This window comes from Ooceraea biroi, chromosome 7, assembly GCF_003672135.1.
Source record: "Ooceraea biroi isolate clonal line C1 chromosome 7, Obir_v5.4, whole genome shotgun sequence".
NCBI lineage: Eukaryota > Metazoa > Arthropoda > Insecta > Hymenoptera > Formicidae > Ooceraea > Ooceraea biroi.
Genome location: NC_039512.1, coordinates 2,498,256 through 2,519,975, shown reverse-complemented (window position 1 = coordinate 2,519,975; position 21,720 = coordinate 2,498,256). Strand labels below are relative to the sequence as shown.

At 45.8% G+C, this 21,720-nt stretch overlaps 4 protein-coding genes across 10 annotated transcripts in view; 2 read left to right on the top strand and 2 right to left on the bottom strand.

The window, feature by feature from the left end:
• The first annotated feature begins 256 nt into the window (after positions 1-256).
• LOC105277730 (gamma-interferon-inducible lysosomal thiol reductase) lies at positions 257-3,196 on the top strand. The gene is made up of 5 exons (XM_020031144.2): positions 257-406; positions 677-868; positions 1,453-1,650; positions 2,431-2,586; positions 2,938-3,196. The coding sequence occupies exons 1-5, from the start codon at positions 335-337 to the stop codon at positions 3,043-3,045; spliced, it is 726 nt and encodes a 241-aa protein (XP_019886703.1). The 5' UTR covers positions 257-334; the 3' UTR covers positions 3,046-3,196.
• Positions 3,119-9,760, bottom strand: LOC105277619. 3 transcript variants are annotated; one of them, XM_026971323.1, is made up of 7 exons: positions 9,570-9,760; positions 9,036-9,433; positions 7,076-8,141; positions 6,295-6,641; positions 5,587-5,748; positions 5,047-5,431; positions 3,119-3,959 (listed from the first exon to the last, which is right to left on the bottom strand). In XM_026971323.1, the coding sequence occupies exons 3-7, from the start codon at positions 8,055-8,057 to the stop codon at positions 3,844-3,846; spliced, it is 1,992 nt and encodes a 663-aa protein (XP_026827124.1). In that variant the 5' UTR covers positions 8,058-8,141; positions 9,036-9,433; positions 9,570-9,760; the 3' UTR covers positions 3,119-3,843. The 3 variants fall into 3 exon arrangements, with proteins under 3 accessions (XP_026827124.1, XP_011334402.2, XP_019886702.2); XM_011336100.3 differs by having other exon boundaries at positions 7,076-9,433; XM_020031143.2 differs by lacking the exon at positions 9,570-9,760 and having other exon boundaries at positions 9,036-9,541.
• A 5,146-nt stretch (positions 9,761-14,906) lies between these two features.
• LOC105277617 (aladin-like) lies at positions 14,907-19,315 on the bottom strand. Of its 5 annotated transcripts, none has more exons than XM_011336096.2 (7): positions 19,157-19,315; positions 16,686-17,096; positions 16,478-16,595; positions 16,118-16,417; positions 15,867-16,036; positions 15,434-15,761; positions 14,996-15,286 (listed from the first exon to the last, which is right to left on the bottom strand). In XM_011336096.2, the coding sequence occupies exons 2-7, from the start codon at positions 17,042-17,044 to the stop codon at positions 14,996-14,998; spliced, it is 1,566 nt and encodes a 521-aa protein (XP_011334398.1). In that variant the 5' UTR covers positions 17,045-17,096; positions 19,157-19,315. The 5 variants fall into 5 exon arrangements, with proteins under 5 accessions (XP_026827127.1, XP_011334398.1, XP_011334399.1 ...); XM_011336097.3 differs by lacking the exon at positions 19,157-19,315 and adding an exon at positions 17,839-17,915; XM_011336098.3 differs by lacking the exon at positions 19,157-19,315 and adding an exon at positions 17,753-17,771.
• Positions 18,395-21,720, top strand: part of LOC105277616 — a 33,415-nt gene continuing 30,089 nt past the window's right edge. The window contains exon 1 of the mRNA XM_011336093.3: positions 18,395-18,858. Within this exon, the coding sequence (XP_011334395.2) occupies positions 18,804-18,858 (55 nt within the window). The 5' untranslated portion in view covers positions 18,395-18,803. The remainder of the gene's footprint in view (positions 18,859-21,720) is intronic.

Sequence of the window (21,720 nt, the reverse complement as noted above, 5' to 3'; positions counted from 1 at the left end):
TAGCTTGGAAAGTTTTATCAGGCGTTATTACGAGTTCATTAAAACCACATAAAAGAATGAAATAACGAGTTTTTCAGCTAAATGAGTATTCCGCAGCATGACTTCACTGCCGGACGAATGCAAGAGGATGTCCTCGGCCAAGATATCGCCGAGGATCGCTCCCCGCAGCGATTGTCTCATCTCGCTCTCTCCTTCTTGTTCTCCCACCGCTTTGTATCTCGTTCTCGTCGCTCTTTTCCTATCTCCCTCCCTCGCGTCCACTGTGAGTCCACTGTGCGTATAGCAGCAGGTTCCAAAGCGTCTTCCCCAGTCCACGTTCACCAGCGGCACAATCATGCGACACTACCCGTTTGATACCTGGCTGGTCGCCGCCGCCTTTGTTACTCTCGCCTGCCATGGCACTCTGGTGAGTGTTGACTCTCCCTTTTCACATCACTTTCGTTTTCGAAGTAAGTACGTATACTTTGGCCGTTTGCGAATTTATGGTCCAGGCAATGAAGAGACCGGACAATTAACAGCGCGATTTTAAAAGGAAGCTCTCATGCTTTTTTCCTTATGTAGCTCATCAGTATTTTTTGACCGAGTTTTTTCTGAGGAACACAAAGGAGAAGCCGATGTTGAGAGAGCTTTACTGTTCAGGTATCCAAATAAAAAACGCGTGCGAAATCTGTTTCAGGCGCAGTCCAGCGAAAGCAGGGAAACTTTGGAGAACAGCGGAGAACTGGACACATCCATCGTGAACGTGGACGTTTACTACGAAGCATTATGCAGCGATAGCATGCGGTTCATCGCTAATCAGATCATGCCGTCGTACGATGAACTGAAGCAGCATCTCAACATCACGTTCGTTCCTTACGGCAAAGCTTCGGTAAGTAATCTTGATTACATCCTTTTGCATCTTCATTATTCCAACGTACGTTAATAAGAAGATTATAATGCGGCGATGGCATCTCTTCCAAGCGGACACCGACGTGATTTGTTTACGTAAGAAAGCGTGGAAGCATCCTGTAGCTAGTTTTTCAGTCGGTGATGCTTCTACATCCGCAAACGATATTCGCTATTTTGCTTATTTATTGTCCGCACGTGCGAACAGTAATTTCAAACATTCTAGATAATCGTATCTTCATGTTTCTTTCTTCTTATTTTTTTAAATATTTTTCTCTTAACGTTCCTAATACTTTTCTCTACAAGCTCAATAAAAGTGTGTACCGTGTGTTTGATCGCGGCAGTCTCTTGTTCAATATTCCATCACATTGTAAAACACTAAACTAGCAAGCACACATGAAACTTGCTAGCCGGAGTGCTGATTAATCCGCTCGAATCACGCGGACGCCCTTGAAGATCCGAGACGACGGCCTTGCTGTCGTCTTCAATCATGTTACACTTTCGTGCCGCGCCGCCGGCTTTTACGACGAAGGCGTATTAATGCAAATTGGTAACGCGTCTGCCTAGCACACGCGTGAAAGCGAAACCGGTCCGTGGCAGTTCACGTGTCAGCACGGGGCCGCCGAGTGCCGTGGGAATAAGGCCCACTCGTGCGCGATGCACGCCATCCAGTCCTCCGAGGAGGCTCACGATCACCAGGAGATGATGGTCAAGCTGGTCCACTGCGCGATGACCGCGCAAAGCCCATCGACCGCCGTTCCGAAGGTATAGCTTATCCCTGCAATTTTCCAGCCAAAATTAATGACGGTGTAATTCAATAATTGAGTTGAAACGATACAATGAGGTCGCCGTGAATTTTCTTTACCGAAGCAGCGTGTAATTAATCACCATTGCGCCGATGGGCAGGAGTCAATGAACTGGCATTTAGCTCTAATGACGCCGGCCTTTCGGCATACTTTCCAATCGAATCCACGACGTGGTAGCACGCTATGGTACTCGGGAAGCGTACCTTGGAATTATATCTGATGAAATATTGTTCGAATCTCCTTTATTGTTTTACTGTTGTAACTCTAAGGACAATTGGTAGAATTAAAAAAAGGGCAAAATTATTATTGAATATATCAGCGAGATTAGAAGACTCATTAGGCAGAGTCGAACTCGCGATACCACTGGTAATAATACAAAGCATCGCCAAGAAAAGCATTTGAATTTTTCAGAAAAATATATCAGATGAATTTGAATTTTTTATTTTGTTTCCCTTGTTTGAAAACGTTGCTTTTATCTCGCAAAAGGAAACGACGCGTTCGGCGAAAAACACAAGCGGAACGGAATTTGTTTGAGTGTAAATAATTAACATGTGTTTCGACACTCGATTCGCACGCAATTCCGATCATCGATTATGTTTTTCGTCACGTTACGAATAAATCGTAAACACACTTGATGCAAGAACTCTTCAGTGAACGTCGATACATGAACGTCGCTGGTTAAGATAATAATAACAAAAGCTGTAATTGAAAAATATAAACTCCAATCACTGAATTTTAGTGTGCGAAAGACAACGGCCTGAGCGAGGACACACGAAAAATAATCAGTAATTGCATCTCGGGCCCTCTTGGCGACGAGTTGCTTGCGGCGAGCGGTGACAAAACGGATGCCTTCCAGTCACCACTTAAATTCGTGCCAGCAGTGGTAATCAACGGGGTAAGCGAAAATCTTACAATCCTATATAATAAAATATAAATATAAATATAAATCTTATTATTCCATATATGATAATTTAATTATAATTTAATTATAATTATTATTTTTTTCCATGTGTGATAATTTAATAGCATATACTTTCTCTTTTTCGCTGCACATTTCTTCGTTTTATTCTGCACGTCACTTTCCATTCTTTATAATGACATCTTCCTTGTCAGACTTCCTTTTTTTTATCATTGTGATATTGATGCTTTCGAGAGATATTTTATATATAATGATAAAAAAATCGACTAATAAAAAATTCTTTATAATAATATTACTACGCAAACTTATTCTCTCTCGCACATACAGGAGTACACGCAAGAAAATCAAGACTTGGCGATAAGGAACTTCCCGAAACTGATCTGTCAGCAGTTGCCGGAGAATCAGAAGCCGGATCTCTGCAAAAACGTGAATTAAGAGGGATTAAGGAGGGAAGAAGGAGGCAGGCCGAGCCGCGCGTTCGAGGTGCGGGGACAATTTGATCGCTCGGTCGAGATAAACGATATATTGTTCACTTTTTAACATACATAAGTGCCTATGTACAAAAATATATACGATTTGTCAATTACAATGGACTAATAAGTATAAAAGTCGCTGTAAAAAAGATGAAACAAACGAGTCTTTTTGGAAAGGCAGCGCGCGACGCGCAATGAGATCGCGGCGGCAGGACGAATGCACTAGTGAATGACTCGTGAATGATCCATGCTTATCGGCTAGTAGAATAACATAATCATTAAATGTGCAAATGAATTTGGTACTTTTAATTCATCTACTTTACTTCTAATAACAATTTCAAATTTAACTATATTTAAATCTAAGTATCCTTTTGTCGTTAAAGTATTACTGTCAACAATCAGACTGACTAATGCCTACTTTTTGTGAAAAAATTTATTAAATTAACTTGCACATCTACTGTAACATCCTTTCGAAAAATGACCACGTGAGTATTATCGGTTATCAGTTGCAGCTGAAAGAGCAGCTGTTCTTCTTAAAGTCATTACTCAAAACACGATACACAAAAGTCTTTGCTCAAAATGAAAATGAAACGAATAACGATACCGAAGTAGCAGTCATCGACCGCAAACAGAATGATGTCGCGCGAAATTGCCGCATCGTGTAACGTCCAACAATCATCCCCCGGCTGCTCCATTCACCAGCGCAGCTTCGTCCCGTTTCGCCCTCGCGAGGAGAAGGAACCTCCTCCGCCGCAGGAAATCATCCGTCGATGAAAATGGCATCATCCAGGCCGCTCAGCTCATGAAACTGCCGCTCGATGTCGACGCCGAGCTCGTGGAAATCCGGCACGTCGTCCTCAGCGGGCGCGCAGTATCCTGCAAAAGAGCCGTGCAATTCTCTTTATCCCCTTTATTCCTCCCGCTCTCTTTCCTCCTGCACGATCTCGCTTCGATCTCGCGCGTTTTTGTGTACCCTTTGACGAAAAATTACGCGAGGACTCCTTCGGAAATAGCACGGGTGCGTGGCACGTGGCAAGCGCGTCATCTGTTTTGTCACGCGTACGCGCTTCGTACGCGCGCGCGTACGCCAGCCAAAAAAGTAAAGAATATTATTTTAAGACTCGGTATGGGGTAAAGGCATAAAGGCGCGGCGAACCTCCTCTGAGATTAACTATAGCGCGACACTGTCATCGGCGTCGCTACAAAAAGAAGAAAAAGCCAGCACGCGCGAGTGAGATGCGTGCATGCACGCACGCACGACCTGCGATGGCCTGATGATCATCCTCGCGGCTACTCTTTTTACGCGCTTTCTAATCGGCATTACACGCGAAGGGGAACAGTCGATATTACGGTCAAGTAAACTGAAAGTTACCGAGATTCAGAAGTTCTTTCGAGCAATCCACTTATCTAACACGTTATGTTTTTGCTGAGAGATACTTCGTTTCGCTTCGGAAGAATGTCATTTCGAAAACAAGCTCTTTCTATTGCTAATAGACGTTAAAGGTCAGACTATATCTTCTTCAGTAGTCTCGCAAGGAATCATAAGCAACCGAACTGAGTAGCAAGTTCATGTTCCTTATCGCGTTTCAGCCACACTTTTCAGCACCGCGAATGCCGATTCGACATTACTCATAATTATATAAGTGAGTATCGAAAAATTAATAAACTAAAATTGAAAAATTTGTAATTCACATAAGATAAAGAAATGCTTACGCGAGATACGAATCGATAACGATTGGAAATTAATCCTCAGCAAATTTTTAAATGGTCCATAAAAAATGATATCAGCAGAATTACCAGCAGAAAACCAAAAGTTGTGCATTAAATAATGGAGATTCCTCCTGTACGAATCCGTCCTTTACGAATCTTTTAATATTCCGAAAATTTTTAATTTTATCAGACTTTATCACATCAAAATGTACAATTTTCGCTAAAGATTCGATCGATTAAATAAATCCGTTACCTGTATTCTCGTTTTGCGTGTTATTGATGTCGTTGATGAGAAGATGACGAACAGATTCGATCGGCACATATTCCTGCTGGCTGTTGTCAAAGTTTACGAGATTCGTATTGCTCGGTAACGTGTCCTCCTCCTTGATACAGCTCTTGGACAGCTTATACGACGAATGATTCGTCCCCATATCGAAGGAGCACGCATCCTGGCCTTGCCGAATCGTCGAATTTAAACCGTGTCTTGCCGCGTTGGCTGTCGCAATGGTCGTCGATGCCTTATCCGACAACAGACTGGACAATGTGGAGTTTTCTGTATGATTTTTCAAGTGTTTCCTAAGACTTGACGGATCCGTATAACGTTTGCCGCAGCCGCTCACCTGACAAGCGTACGGTTTCTGAAAAAGAAAAGGATAAAAATTAATTTCTTATTACTTATCCCTCTGCAAAATTATTTTCATGATTTTTAATGATTTAAAAAGGCTGCTAATTACTACAATCACCTCGAAATTAAAGTATTTAATGCAGAAGATAAATAAAAAAAATATTGTACCCTATCATAGTGCGTTCTTTGATGCTTAGCCCGATCGCTGCTGTTGCTAAATGCTTTCGAACAACCGTTGTACTGGCACGCGTAAGGCCTCTCCCCAGTGTGCGATCTCTGATGGATTTTTAAGTTCTCTAACCGACTGAAAGCCTTCTTGCAACCGGCAAACTGAAACAAAATTCAAGCATACATAATTAATGTTTTGCCGATGAATAGCTTGTGAGAGAAAATTATTAAATTAACTTATATTATAAATAAGAATGTAGCGTAGAATTTAATTGGGCAAACGATTAATTAATTAATATTTCAATTATTAATATTAAACGCAAAAGCCGTGCTACCTAAAATTAGGGAAGAAACCATAACCATATCTTGTAAAAAAAAATTAAAATAAATATAGTAAACCGTAAAATAAATTCTCTCGGATCAATGATCGAGGGATCAATCAACTCAATGTAATATATAAATCGGTCTCAAGTTAACCGAGGAATCCATCATTAGAGACATTCGGTATTTCTACAAGACTGCCCATATCAACAGAGTGGAGCGATTAAGTAACAAAAAGAGCACTAAATGACCGTTATTAAACATAATACATCTTGTACACGTTATATGCGACGCACGCGTTATGCGCGTGGCGACAAGGGTCACGCTACGTAGTCGGCATAGATCGATGCCTCTGATGTAAGGAGCGAACGAGATGATGACACTAACCGGACACTTGTTCGGCTTCTCTTGCGTATGCACACGCATATGAATGAGTAATTTGTATCGCGCGTTGAAAGGCCGCGCGCGCGGACATCCTTGCCATAGACAGGCGAATTCGTCCTCGCGGCCGGCCGGCGCGGTCGCGAGGAGGCCCTCCCCAGCCTCCCTGCCTTCCTTGTCCCGGTCCCGCTGCACCCGTCTGCCGTGGCCGTGCGCGTTCGTCGAGGACGACTCGACATGCCGCCTCTCGATGTGCCGCACCAGGCCCTCCTGCTCCGCGAACGCACAGCCGCAGTCGATCCAACGGCACTGATAAGTCGACGCGAAGTTATCGTCCACCGGTTTCGCGCAATCTGCAACGTTGACGTGAATGCAAACGTAAATATAACGCAACTGGAGCAGAAATTGCGCGGGGCAAGATACCATATGTGTGCGTCCGACCCGCGACATTTGGCACAGTTAGGGCGGGTACGATAATTTACGAAGTTGTGAATAGTGTCGCAATATCGTGCACACGGACATGCATGTTCGAATAATATTTTCTCCTTATTTTCCCTCGCAACTGCAAAAGTTGGAACTCTTGGCAGACTCCTTCCAATTCTTTCTGATTTTCCAAGATTTTTAAGCAGAAAACTGAGTCTTCTTCTAGTATTCGAAAATAAGAGAGACGTGAAACCTCTACAATTTTGTATCGATTGTTTATTAGCGCTTATATGTGTTATCTCCAACCAGAGAAACGCGATAACAAATTCTTTTATGAACAATCCAGATAATGCTGCGTACTTACCGTAGGACTTTTCGTTCTTTTCGTTCTCCGCGACTTTCGAGCCGGTGACGCGTCGATTGCCGAGCAATAGACCTTCATTCCGTGGCAGGATCACCTGATTGCCGAAACTCTCGGTCGCGCCAACAATATCGCTGGTAAAACTGATCGCCGACAGGGTAGACTGCTGCTGCTGCTGCTGCTGCTGCTGTTGCGAGGAGACGAGGTGTCCAACCGCGTAATACGGCGGGTTGAAGTTCTGGAACGATCCCTGCGGATCGTCACTCGCGAAGTAGGTTGTCGTCGGTGACGTCGGTGAGTCGACAGAGTTCAGCAACGACGTCGGGTCGCCCCTGATCAGGCTCAGGTCGAACTCGTCGGCGAAGGACTGCACGGAGGCGGAACCGTAGTGGCCCTGCGCAGCCACAACGTCGTTCTGTATGCTCATCAGCAACGACACCATGTCCTCCTGACAATCCTGGTAATCCTGATGACGGTCCTGATAGCTGCCCTGCGTCGCGTCCGCGCTGTATTCCGGGTAGATCGCGTTGCAGAAGGTGCGCGAGAACGAGAAGGCCGAGCCTACGGACGGCAGTTTCTGGCGGTCTGATTTGTCGTCGCCGCGGTCCGTCGCGCTGCTCCAGGTCGGCGTGGTCGCCTCGCTGCACGTGCTCCCGGGTGATCCACCACCGTCGCCGGTCACGGGATACTGGCAGGGGTACTGGAAGACAGCGGACACCTGGTCCCAGTCGAAGTAGTCGCGCGAGTCAGCTGCTGGGTCCAGCGGCGACAAGAGAGTGCCGTTGTCCGGTTGCGAGGTCGCCCAGCAGTGCGGTTGAGCGACGCCGACACCACCCATCGCCGTTACCGCCGTGGTCACCGCCAGATCGTGCAGGCAACCGTCGTCGACGAGATCGTCGTCCTGGTCCAGAGAAGTTCCGGATACGGGACGCCGCACGACGTGGTCCTCCTCGCTCCTCTCGCCGCGGTAATCCTCGAGGTGCATCTCCTCCTCCACTACCTCTTCCTCCACCTCCACCTCCTCCGTTGTCGTCGGTCCGCACTCGTCGCGCTCGACGCGGCCGCCGGCCTGTCGTCAATCATAGCGATATACGTGCGTTAGCGTTGCAGTACGCCGATTAAATTGCGAAAGCGGACGATTTTGTAACGTCGCGCACGCTCGTGCGCGCGCGGATTGAGAAAGCCGGCTCCAGACGTGCTTTCAGCGCTTTATCCCCCTCTGCGTTCCCAGCTCGATTATCGGAGCTCTCGTTACTACGCAAGGCATGAGATAAGGAACCCGGCAAACGCTTTAGAACATCAGCAGATGATGATAATGGTGACGCGAGCGAATTTGCAAATTCCGCCGACGACAATGTCTTCAGCCTTGCCAGGTTGCCAAGCGAATCTGCGAGCCTCGTTTCTCCGTTACTTTGATTCCTTTTTATGGAATTCTGTTTATTATACGTATCTAGCCGGAGGTTTGATTGTTCTGTTCATGAAGCAAATGTAGAAAGAAAATGTATGATGAAAACGCAGGTGCTGGAGAAAATGAAATAGAATTCTCCGTGGCAGAAAATTTGTCTTGGCTAGATTTGTACAGGTAAACTCTCCATAAAATGGAATATTTTTATATTTATTATATATCTAAAGAGGAAAAAATTAAAATTTCGCAATTAGATATTAACATACGTTTCGCCCACAAATCACACGAGTACCACAGGAAAAAATGAGGTGCAATCGGAACATAAAGATAAAACATCTCCCCTTTTTTTATCAGTAAACTTTCATCAAGATCATCATGGACATTCGCAAAGTGTCAGAACATGAAGCGCGATTTAAAATCCTACGTCCTATCGTCCTGACGAGCCACCGTCATCGCAAAAAGAAAAAGATAGAGATGTTCGATTACCAGCCTCACTTTCCTGCGGGTGCTAGAGATAGCGCATAATAAAATAAGAAAAGAATCAGAGAAGCGGCTTACTCCGATATCAACGTATCAACATGTACACTCCAATCATGGGCTTGCTTATCACGCCGGTCTTTTCCGCTCGCCTTCTCAGCTCTCCCTCTCTCTCTTTCCCTCGGTGACACGCGCGCGATAGCGATCGCGAGAAACAACGAACCGAACGGATGAGACAACACCGCTTCACCCGGGACGCCGATAAGAGGAAGGTCGGGGTCGGCACTTTTGCAGCACCCGGTAACGCGTCCCGTCGAAGACTATCATCAGCCACGAGACGATGCTCTCCTCCATCGAGGAATCAGCTCGAGAGGACCCAGATCCCTTCTTCTTCTTCTTCTTCTTCTTCTTCTCCACTCCTCCTCCACTCCTTCTCCCTTCCACGTGGAGAGAGTGGCCCTTCAGAATCGCTCCGCTCCCTGGAAACCGGAGGGCGGAATGTCATAGAGTCACAAGAAGGCGCGAGGGAGCCCAAGACTCGCGCCGCCCACTCGCGTGGCCACGTCGAGCCGAGTTCTCCCTTCGGATGCACCGTATGTGAGTGTACACACACACCGTGCGTTGCACTTGTCGCGATGGCACCGGGGGTCCCGCGAGGTCCACGCTCCCTTCGACTCGGGGGTGGCGACCGCGAGCGAGCATCTGCCGGCGCCCGCACGGTGCCCCTCTTCGCATGACCATGTGCGATTTTACAAGCCGCAAGTCCCGTTGAAAGCACTGATGTGCTACGGTCATTCATTCATGATTTCACGTCCGGTGCTCGGTGAAGCGCATTTCTGCAAACAAAACACCTCTTTCGGTTTCTCTATTATTAATTAATATATTAGGGGTGTGATTTAGTTTTGAGGGTTTTTTTTGCTCAAAAACGCATGTATTTAAATATGATAATGAATGAATACCTTAATCAAAATATTTTCCTTCCTTTTCTATCACTTTTTCCCATCTTTCTGGCAAGAGATCGATTCCACCACGATAAAATCACTCTTCTTTTCAGTTCATCCATTCGTCGACGAATTTTCGCACTTCTTCGAAATTATGAAAGTGCGTATCCTCTAAAGCGTGTTGCATCGACCGGAGCAAATAATAATCGCATGGAGAATACGCGGGGTGCGGTAAGACTTGCCATTCAAGCTCTAATAGTGTTTCTTTCACTGATAACGCAACGTCAGGTCGAGCGTTGTCACGAAGAAGAATCACTTTCCGTCGTTTACTCGCAATTGCTGGTCGTTTTTGGTCCAATGCTTGCTTCAACTTGTGCAATTGGTGTCGATAACGATCAGCCGTGACAGTCTCGTGCGGATTTAACAGCTCATAGTACACTATCCCACCAAATACAGAGCATTACTTTTGAACCGTGAATATTGCGTCTCGGAGTGGATGTTGATGGTTCGCCTGGATCCACCCATGATTTTCTGCGTTTCGGATTATCAAAATAGATCCACTTTTCATCCCCAGTAACAATCCGAGACAAAAGACTCTTCTTTTTTTGCCTGGCGATCAACGAAATGGTTCGCAATGGCACTTTCCGATAATTCATGTCGAACCCATTTCCCTTCTTTCTGAATTTTTCCCACTTCATGTAAATGTTTGGTAACTGTTGTACGATCAACATTTAATGCTCTGGCAAGTTCTGAAGTGGATTGTGTTGGATTTTCGTGCAATAACGCTTGCAAATCTGCATTTTCAAGCTTTCTTGGTTGTCCCGAGCGTTCTTTGTCCTTCACATCAGTATCACGACTTTTAAAGCGTCTAAACCAGTATTCACACGTGTTAATTGATGGGGCAGAATCACCATAAGTTTCCACAAGAATTCTATAACCGTCAGCCGCAGTTTTGTTTTGATTAAAAAACAAAAGCAACGCATGTCGAAAATGCTGTTTCGGAAGTTGCATTTTTACGATGATATAAACACGACTGTTATTGCATCTATTGCTATAATGCTACTAAATGTCATGGATAATGTCAACACTGTAAGAAAGAACAGTTATCGGAAACAGCTATTGGAACAAACTGACACTACAGCCATCTGTTGCAAAACCCTCAAAACTAAATCACACTCCTAATAGAACAGAATTATTATTATGTTGATTTTGAGTAATATTTCCTCGGATTTACCTCTATTTGTCATGTATGAATTTTTAAGATCTTGTTATATACCCGACGTATATTTTTCATGTTTTATAGAAAAGTGTTTTCTTTAAGCAGCTTATTATTTGGAGAAGGATTAATTTATTCCAAAGAAATTAATTTATGTAACGGAATCAGCCGTGTTCCGACATTGACTTTAATTTTTAACGATACTGTTAGCGTTAAATTGATAGTTTCGGAATTTGTTGTGAAGTATCTTGACGAAGTGTTGGAGACGGTGTAAATCGTGCGGGCAAGTGAGACGAAGGACGTAATGAGAGAAAGGACAAGGAAGGAAAGTACGAAAGAGAAAGAAGGAAAACGCTCGAGACGATCTTTCGTCGCTCGAGCCCTAAGAATCGGGTGCAGGGCAAAAAAATGTAAAACCAGCTGCCACACACGCGTCACTTATTAACAACAGCTTCTACGCGCGCACCACATGAGGACAAGTCGTTCACTCCCTGCTCTCCTATTACAAGCTACCGTTATTATTGCACGTATCTTTCCACCTTGCCAGCTCGGCCCCTGATTTGTCACGGATCTTTTATTTTTTCGCACGTCGTATCGACACGTGTGTATTGTTTTAACGAAAAGAAAAAGTGCGCTAGTCGCAGGTACTTGACAATAATAATTCGCCGCTTGCAGTCATTGCTCTACGCGATTTTTTTCGTCTCATCACGCGACTTCGATACGTTCGGGCAATCTTACTCGGTTTTTAACATTAACCAGCATCAGACTGTATTGTGCGTCTGCCTGGTTTTTGCCGTCAACTCTTGCTGCTGTACTTTATTCGCAAGACTTGCTGGATCAGCGTTCTGCATTGCATTGCAGGACAGATCCTACATTAAATATGTTGTTTGATCAATCTTGTGATACTCGATGAAATCCCTTGTTGACAGACTTCGCCGTCTGGCTACCTAACGTTCCAAAATCTAAAAGGATGTTGCACTCGCTATCCTGACGACGCGAGAGGCCCATGACCTCTCGGCGCAGTTACGAGTGCCTCGAGTCCTAACTTTCCAGCTCGAGAGCTCAAACTAAATAGTCTGAAAGCTAAATAATCTTGAAAGAGATATAAAAATGTTATATAAATATTGGGTTGGCCAAAAAGTAATTGCGTTTTTTTCCAATAGATGGACATACATGTCTTGAAATGTAACTAACTTCATTCTAAACCGCAAATTCATTATGTAGGTTAACAACTCACAGTTCAAGCTTGTTTTAAAAAAAGAAAGTACACAATTTCGTTAACAATTGTTTGTTTGCCGTCGATTTCAAAATGGAAAATCAAAAAGAACATTTTCGTCATATTTTGTTTTATTACTTCCGAAAAGGGAAAAACGCTGTGCAAGCTCATAAAAAGTTATGTCATGTATATGGCGAAGATGCTTTAAAACTGCGGCAGTGTCAAAATTGGTTTACTAAATTTCGATCTGCAGATTTTAATGTGAAAGATGCACCACGCTCAGGAAGGTCAATCGAAATTGATGATGACAAAATAAAGGCACTGATCGATTCCAATCGGCGTTTAACGACACGAGAGGTTGCTGAGAATCTTAACATATCGAAATCGAGTGTTGAAAACCATTTAAAACGACTTGGATACATTAGTAAGCTCGATATTTGGGTAGCACATGAGCTCAAAGAAATTCATCTCACTAAGCGTATTGACATCTGCGATTCTCTTTTGAAACGTGAGGAAAATGACCCATTTTTGAAACGTATGATAACAGGCGACGAAAAATGGATCGTCTACAACAACGTCAAACGAAAAAGATCGTGGAGCAAGCGTGATGAACCTGCTGAAAGCACTTGAAAAGCAGATATTCACCAAAGAAAGATTATGCTGTCAGTCTGGTGGGACTTTAAAGGTATTGTGTATTTTGAGCTGCTTGCAAGAAATCAAACCATTAATTCAGACGTATACTGTCGTCAACTGGACAAATTAAATGATTCCATCAAACAGAAACGTCGAGAATTGGTGAATCGCAAAGGTGTTGTGTTTCACCATGATAACGCTAGACCACGTACAAGTTTGGTCACTCGTGAAAAATTGTTGCAGCTTGGATGGGATGTGTTACCATGATGTTACCACATCCACCATATTCGCCAGACCTGGCACCATCAGATTACCATTTGTTTCGTTCGTTGCAAAACGCCTTGAATGGTAAAACCTTTACTGCTGATGAGGATATCAAATCGTTGTTGGAATTGTTTTTTGCTGAAAAAGATAAGAACTTTTTTGAGCGCGGAATCATGAAGTTGCCTGAAAAATGGCAAAAGATAATCAAACAAAATGGACAATATATTGTTTAATAAAGTTTTTGTTTCCCATGAAAAATTCGCCTTTTATTTATATAAAAAAAAACGCAATTACTTTTTGGCCAACCCAATATATAAAAATATTCGTGTGCAGCCAGATCACATCTGCATATTTAGAACATTCTTGTACATCAATCAAAATATTTTGCAATAAATCTGATAACATTTTTGCGACTGCATCTGTGACGGTGGATGGTACAATACACTATTTATATTATGTTTACATTGTTTCGGTGTTTTACATGTGCAACAGCTCGCTCCGCTCATTCTTCCGCGGAAAATTATGCCCGCGCGTCCTCGTCGCATCGCATTTCGCTTGCACGCACAAGTATACGCCATGGTGCACTCGCATGGGCGAGTTGTACGTCATATTACGGGTAGATAAGTGATAGAGCGGCACATGTGGTCTGCCAGCCCTCTATGCTTACATTATATACGTGCTATGCCCGCTCACGGCCCCGCTTTTTTGCCCGGGCACCTGTCAGCTTCGCTCGTACCATAGTCGCCGCATGTGTGTACGCGACCCGACCGCCCTTAAAATAAATATACTGTAAAAAGGACACCGATCACATTCTCCCCCCATACGGATGCAATAACAGCGAAACGAATAAAAAAACCATTTCGAGCGCGTTTAATCGTCCCGCACAAAAACGCTCAACCGTCTTCTCCCCGTAATCCCGTAAGGAGGGACGATTATATCCCAATAGGAATTAATAAACTTGTACGGATATGCACAATGTATGTAAGCATCATTTCTTTCAAAACTTTGATTTGCTAAGTTCTTTAAATCTCTTCAAATGTTAATCTTTAATATTAATTAATATCAATTTCTTACAGATAGTTGTAAAAATTGAAAGAATATCATGCAAAAGAAGGGAAGAGAGAAGGCAGATAGATGAAGAATTCATCCGTCTTCAAGTTGGATCACATCAATCTCACTGTGCGGATCCGGGCTCTGCTCAAGCGTTAAATGTGCACTCGACGATCCGCGTCCACGTGTACGGGGGTATCATAAAACTGACGATAGGGTGTATTGAAAATAGAGCGGGCCGCGTCACGCATGTAGTGTCGGCAGGCGTTTAGCATTCGGTCAAGCGACGTAAAAATAGAAGAGACGCGCGCTCTGCATGTGACTTCGTATAATTAGGTACCGAACCCGAGCGCGAACGCGTTGTGTTCTATACTCTCCCTGCGTTACAAACATAGTCCATTAGAGAGAATCTAACCATTGGAGACCACCCATTGGTTTTTTTTTTTCCCTCTCGAAGGCAGTAACGGGCATAAACCCCTCCCAAATGAGAATTACATAAGCTCTACCTTCCCGCAAATACGCAACGTAGCCGTACATGCGCGCACGCACCAGCTGTGTTTATGGAAGTTTTGTGGTAAGATGCACGTGTTGTGAATGCAATTCATTATTAATAATATAATGAGATAGTTGTCTTCTTTGCAAATGCGTGTTAAAAATTTATTAACTTTTTCCTGTTACTATAAAAATACATCGACCGAGAAGTAGAAAAACTATAACAACTTTAATATTGCTGTGAATCAAAGCTATATTTACTTGTCTTCATGGAGTGAGATAGGATCGTGGAATATGTAGAGGCGTCGACTTGCGACTCGTCTTCGACAATCGGGAAGTGCTGCACGCGACCGCTGCTCCAGGATATCGTCAGGCAAACCCACGATGAACGTTTCTGGTAAAAATTAATGCAGTTCGGCACTTCTCCGGGAAATCCTTTAATGAGGCAGCTTGGCCGAACTTCCACTATGCGCGACAAATTACTTAGGACTGTTTTGACCAACGCAATTACTGGACTATCCTGCAATGCAGAAGAAAAATTATATTAATAAATATGGTAGTGTAAAGATTGGTTTATTTCGCTGGAAAATGCTGGAAAGATGCAAACAAAGAAATGCAACTGAGGAACTAATTAATAAGAGATTCGTTTAATCAAATTTTTACAAACCTGGAAAAGAATGGCGAGATACTTTCCCGTCGAATCCCACTCCATGGAAACTATTCTACCCCCCACCGTGATAGAATCACCGTCATCGTCGCAGAAATTCACTTTCGTTAAATCGATTACACGCATCGCGATTTTCATGTCGTCATCAATTGCCTTCTTCACGTCAAACACGGTGTCCTGCAGTGGCAGTGAGAATATCGTGGCAGGATCTTCGGTGGTGGCGAAGAGTAACGTCAAATTCGGGCCGAAGCATGCAGTCGCCACGCGACCATGAGGTACAGTCCACCGGTCTGCACGCCACCGAGTCGGAACGCCAGTACACCAAACTCTGAAATTAAATGACAGCGTTCATGATCACATCACGTCAATTTAACGTTCGAGTAATGAAAACACGAGCAAAATATGTTAGTAGGAACTTCTAAAAATACGTTACCTGAAAACATTTCTGCACGAGGCAGAGAACAGTCGCGAGCCACAAAGTGACCAACGCGTGAAGCATACGCCACCGCCGCCGACGCGCTTCAGGGGGACTCCGTCCTCTTTGGAAACGTCCCAGATTATTATATTCAAGTCCGTCGGCGAGCAAGATGCCAGTAAGTCACCCTGGAAGAAGTCACTTCATGCAATAGCGTCCATGACTGCCACGATAATTTCAAGACCATCGCAAACAAAGCGGTGGATTACTTGTGGATGCCACGTGACGCCCGTGACAGGTGCGTGGTTCCTCTGCTTCAAGAGCACCGCGTGACTAAGTAGATTACCAGCTGCGCCCAATTCTATCGTCCAAACCAGCACGCCGGAGTAACACGCCACTGCTAATTCACGACCGGCGTGAGGCCTCCAGCTCAAGCAGCAAACTGACTTCTGCGCGTTATGCTTCAACATTGGCACGCCTAGTATGCCCTGCGTAAAGATGCGGATCCTGTCGTCCCTCGTAGCCACTGCGAGACGCGCACAGTGCGGATGCCAGGCCAGATATCTTATCTGTCGCAAGCGTTCAACGATCAACATTTACATTCGTCACCTCAAAATGTATCATCTTACCAGTGATACATTCCAATCCCGCGTAGCAACGATATCAGCGACGGATCCAGGTCCTGACGTTGGTAACACGTCCCTCTGATAGATTCCTCTCTCCATTAGGTCCAACATGCAATTTAATCTGAAAGCACGGCATGTTTTTAATCATCGATCGAAATTTCTGCGTTGATAGAAAGCTACATCCGTCAGAATAAGACAATACGAGCATTACCTTGTCGCTATCCAGTGCACGACACTCGTGACTTGTTCCGGATTTGCAGCCGCTGTGAAGCGAATGGCTTCAGACAGTCCTTTCTCCCTCCAAGTATTGGCGATCTTCTTGAAGACGCTATCGTGAATGGGTAGGAACAATTCGCCCGCGCTGATGGTACGCGCGGAATCCCGCGTGGTCAGCATTTCCTGGGTGATGACGACCTCGGGATACCCCCGCAGGTACTTGGAGAACGGCTGGATTTCATCCTGCAACTTGTCGTAGGTGCAATAGTGCACGGTGCCATTTATCAGGCCGACAGCAGCCGTGTCACCGAAAACAGGGCACTCGAAATCGTGGAGCGACAGTATCTTCAGCATTTGTTCAGCGTTTAAGCCGCTACCGCGCGGCGACTTAACCTATATATTTAACCTGTACACGAAACAAATGATTTCCAGCGTTAATAAAGTGTGGACCCGTAGAATGACGTTTTGCAACGAACAAGTCTACGACGTCGATCCCAATATCGCATACTTTAGGTACAAATGAACGAGTTTTTAACTCGTTTTAACTTCGCTTCGCATAACCTATCTCTGCGCCGATTCCGCAAACGTCACGGACCAGTCCAACTGACACTGTCAAACCGAGAGAATTGAAGAATTCAAGCAGAGAGAATTATTCAGGAGCTGACCTAATTTAATTTCATCGTTATGAAGAACTTGTTAATTATTATTGTCGATCTGCGAATGAAGATCATGAATTTGCAAATCAAGAAAACAATGTAAAAATATATTATTTGGTGTTGTTATATTATTAAAAGTAATTTTTGCCAATTATTTATTCTACAATATCAAACCGAGTTTTATTCTTAACAAAGCAAAAGACATCCTACTGATACTAACAGAAAAAAAAAGAAAAGTCAATTTGAAATCGTTACGAATAATATTACAGAAAGTTATATTAATTCGTGAGCGTTGTAATCACATTTTTTAATGACGTGCGCGCGTAACTTCCTAACTGTTAAATATATCAGAATGTGTTAAATCTAGCTGGAAAATCGTGCTGGAAAATATAAAGGTTTATCTTACATTGTGTAAGTGCGCGATACTACGTTTGATAAATCACTCGAAAGCGAGAAAATTGCGACGGTAACGAAAATCCGTTATCGCCGTACCTGTTATCAGCTGCGGCGAGCCGGGAAAAATGGCGCGCTACTATTTACATCGTCGCCACGGCAACGACCTATCGGCGTCGACCTGTCGACCGCGCGTGCGCGTGGTGTTCGAAAGCCGTTCAAATTCACAATTACGCGAAATTGCGACTACCTCGGTGCTCGATGCGAGTCACGTGACAGCCCGTAGAAATCCGCTCGTGGAACAACGCGGTGTCGTTACAACTCGAGCAGCACTCTGCGCGTAGCGAAGACTCCCTCGATAAATCGCGAACGCGACGCGGGTCGGAGCAGCCGGCGGCGCGCGAGGGCGCACGGTTGGTCGCACGGCCACGTTTCACCTGCACTCCCTGCACCCGCTCGCCTCCATTTCCCTCGGTCTTTCGCGACGCCCGTATCCTCGTCCCACTCCGGGTGCAGCGGGTGCGGAGGAGCGCGAGCGGGAGGTGTAGGTCTATCGGCATAGCGACGACGGCGCGGGGAAGCAGGCGGAGAGAGAGAGAGAGAGAGAGAGAGAAGGTGAGCGCGAGTGGGACGGGCGGGCACCGCCGGAGGGGCGAGCGGGGTCCGCGCAGTGTGCGATCGCCGTTCGAACGGCGTGGATTCCGTGTCGGAGCTGCTCGTCGCGTTCGCGAGAGGGTCCGCCGCGCAGCAGTCGTACGTACGCGGCGCGAGCGAGCGAACGAACGCGCGAGAGCCCTTACCCCCGATCGAGCGACGACGACGACCCGGTGGACCACCGCGCGGCTACCGCGATGCTACCGTTACCGAGGTAGTGCGCGCTCCGCGGGGATCTCCACGCGCGCGATGACGATCTCGCTTCGCCGCCGACGATCGTAGAAGAGAAAGAGGAACGAGACGCGGCGAGGTAACGAGCGTTCGACCGAGAGGAGGATCATCGCGGCGCAGGACGAGGCGCAGAGCGGAAGAGGAGGCGGAGGTGGTGGTGGTGCGGGCGACCGCGAGAGATGGGCAAGAAGGGTTCGAAGCGAAAGACCCGATGGAGAACCCTGAGCATCGGCGGTGAGTACTACCCTTCCGAACTCTCCCTCGATATCTACCCTCTTTTTCTCTCTCGCTCGCGCTGCGTCTCGTGCATCGTCGTCGTCGCGTTTCACATCTTGATTCCACGAGGAAGAGCTTTCCTCGTTTCCTCGAAGCGACGAGCCGACTCCGCGTTACGGAGTCGCGTCCAAGTCGTGCGGCCGGCCATCGATCAACGCGCGCGCGAGAGACGGAGGGAGAGAGAGAGAGAGAGTGGAAAGGAAAGAAGAGAGAGGACGCGTCAGCGTAAAGCGTGCTGGCCTGCTCCTCGACTCACCGCGTCTTCGGGTCCGTCCGCTTCTCCCGGCCGCACCTTCGCACGGTTTCTCCACTGAAGGCGAAACGGACGCGCGCGCTCCCTTCGAAGGGAGCGAAGCGGAGGAGCTTGCGAGCGAGTAGGCGAGAAAAACGAACACGATCGTGTAATACGCGGCAAGGGGACTCACGGCGCTCGATTACGCTCGGCTGCGGGCGAGTGCGGCCGAAAACGAAGGGAATCCCCTTCCCCGTAGCAACCCCCAACAACCTCCGGCTGCGTGGAACGTCCGAGAGATTTCTTCCTAGACTGGACGTTCTCGCAAGCCAAACGCGAGCTAAAACGCGTCTGCCCCCCCCCCCTCCCCCCTCCATCCTCTGCTGTTTCCCCTGGAAAAAAAAAGCGAACATCGCGGCTCTCTAGCATAACAAACAAGGCCGCGAGAGCGCTGTCTCTAGGACGAGGAACGAACACTCGCCGCGCGACCCTACGTCGCGAGTACGTTTCCCCGAGACAACAATCTCGAATCTGTTTCTTCGCGTTTTTTCCGCGGGGAGCCGAGACCCTTCAGGAAGCACGACAAGTCAGAAGAGTCGCGAGTCGTATTTTTCGGCTTGAGGTTGTCGCACGCCATACCCGAGACGAAAAACGGGCGCCACTTTCCGCGTCCGGAGTAATAAAGACGGCTTCTCGCTCGCTTCCTCGCGAGAAAAGAAACCGTCATTTGTCCGCGTACCTCGTTCCGTAGCCTGATTCCAGCGATACAATAATTGACGCGACGTTGGCGTCCGTGTAGTAGAGGAAAGTCCCCGATTATGAGATACCATATCGATTTTGCTGAATGTAAGGAAATCTATAGGCAGAATTTAAAAATGTAATACGTTATCTTGAAGAGAATTTAATAAGCTTTAGGTTGGTGAAATGAAAAACCTAATTTAAATATTATTTTTTCTGAAAATTAAAAAAATTTGAAAAAAGAGCTTTACGCAGGATCGAGAAAGTGTGCTCCTAATATAAGGTACCTCGAGAAATCGGTGTTAAAAGTGCAAAATACATCGGTATTGCAATTAAAAAACTTTATTAGATAGTTTGATAAAGATACTGCTGCCACAGCCTTCGCCAAATCTTCACGATTCCACTGTCGACGCTTCCTCGTTTCTCTAACCTCCATAGTCAGATTCTATAAAAATTAAATACACAAAAATTCGTAATATAAATTCGTATTAACTTTTCTTTAACCTTAAGTAGTATTTTCTTTCTTTTTATTACACTACATAATCTTCATATTGGAGCAATAATGATCTCATATTAAGAGTACCCTGAATATCTCATTATACGAGCCACGCGCCTAGCGGTTCCGCGATCATGAAATCTAACCTCTGCAATTAAGCAATTCAACAAATCGCGTATTTTCCTGTTACTACGATTCTACTCTATCATTGCATACTGAATTTATTGTCAACCATTTCTTTATTATATAATAAACAAGGTTTAAAGACTAACCTCAAGTTACTTTGACATGTTCACAATTTCACAAACCTTTTCTTGCAAAGGCTAAACGCAATAACGAACAATGAATTTTTCACTAAATACATTTTACACCAAGAGTAATAAGTTCATGGTGGAACTAACAGATGGTGCTCACTAGTTTAGCAGAAACCCCATTATCTCATATTAGGAGCATATCTCATAATAGGGGATTCTCCTCTATATACTAGCAGTAGTAGTCGTCAGGCCAGGTCTCGTTGCCGTTTATACCGTGCTCGACGAGTTCTGAACGGAAACGACGCAAGAGGTTGGTTAAGTAACTACCGCGAGAGTCGATCAACGTCGCCGGAATCGCTCAGGTACAATAAATAGACGCGTCTGATCCACCCGCCGGTTTCGCTAGAAGTTGAAGACTCCTCTTGGAACCCGAAGCGACCAAAGACTTTCTCGTCGCTATGGGGAGTCGGTTTTTTCAGGCCACCGGAGCACCATCTCAAGGAAACGAGAAGCCAGGGGGAGGGAGTCTACGAAAGTTCACGGAGGGGGTGGATTACCCTGCTCGGTCTGCGTTTGTCACGCGAAGGGCCGGAGCTTTCCGGAGAAACTCGCACCCGCTGAGCTCGCTCACCCGAGCGTTGTTGTTCCGCCCGCGCGGAATCGCGCGGCGTTACGTGTATCACGAAGCCTACTCGCCTTCGAATCCGCGTCGCGCCGCCGATGCATCGATCCGATGCCACCCTCTCTCCTCTTTCCGCCCCTTTCTCCGTGTACGTTATCGTACCTACTTACCCGCTTAGATGTCCACGCGCGTAAGATCGCGCGCTCTACACACCTGCGACCTTCCCTCGCCAGGCCCGGCTCGTACGGCTCTTTCCGTTTCTTTCTGCGAGAGCCAGGGCGGTGTTTACCAGAGCGGTTTATCCTCGGCGGAAACACGCTTCGCGATCGCTTGGATTTCTCGTTCTATCACTTCCATCAATTCTCATTGCGAGTCGAGTCTAAAGAAGCCGAGAACTGGAAGCCGTTTTACTGTACTCGATCTGTTTTTCGAGATAGACGCGATACGTTGTTTGTTATCGTATCTTTAATCGATTTGT

Bases quoted from the DNA above. Each gene is read 5' to 3' on its own strand.
- LOC105277730 (XM_020031144.2), top strand. From the start codon at position 335: ATGCGACACTACCCGTTTGATACCTGGCTGGTCGCCGCCGCCTTTGTT. The intron at 407-676 runs GTGAGTGTTGAC...AATCTGTTTCAG, and splicing joins TCGCCTGCCATGGCACTCTG to GCGCAGTCCAGCGAAAGCAG. The intron at 2,587-2,937 runs GTAAGCGAAAAT...TCGCACATACAG, and splicing joins CAGCAGTGGTAATCAACGGG to GAGTACACGCAAGAAAATCA.
- LOC105277619 (XM_011336100.3), bottom strand. From the start codon at position 8,057: ATGCACCTCGAGGATTACCGCGGCGAGAGGAGCGAGGAGGACCACGTC. The intron at 6,642-7,075 runs GTAAGTACGCAG...TCAACGTTGCAG, and splicing joins AAAGAACGAAAAGTCCTACG to ATTGCGCGAAACCGGTGGAC. The intron at 5,749-6,294 runs GTTAGTGTCATC...ATTTTGTTTCAG, and splicing joins AGAAGCCGAACAAGTGTCCG to TTTGCCGGTTGCAAGAAGGC.
- LOC105277617 (XM_011336096.2), bottom strand. From the start codon at position 17,044: ATGCTGAAGATACTGTCGCTCCACGATTTCGAGTGCCCTGTTTTCGGT. The intron at 16,596-16,685 runs GTAATGCTCGTA...CCGTGCTTTCAG, and splicing joins GTGCACTGGATAGCGACAAG to ATTAAATTGCATGTTGGACC. The intron at 16,037-16,117 runs GTAATCCACCGC...GACTTCTTCCAG, and splicing joins GCGTCACGTGGCATCCACAA to GGTGACTTACTGGCATCTTG.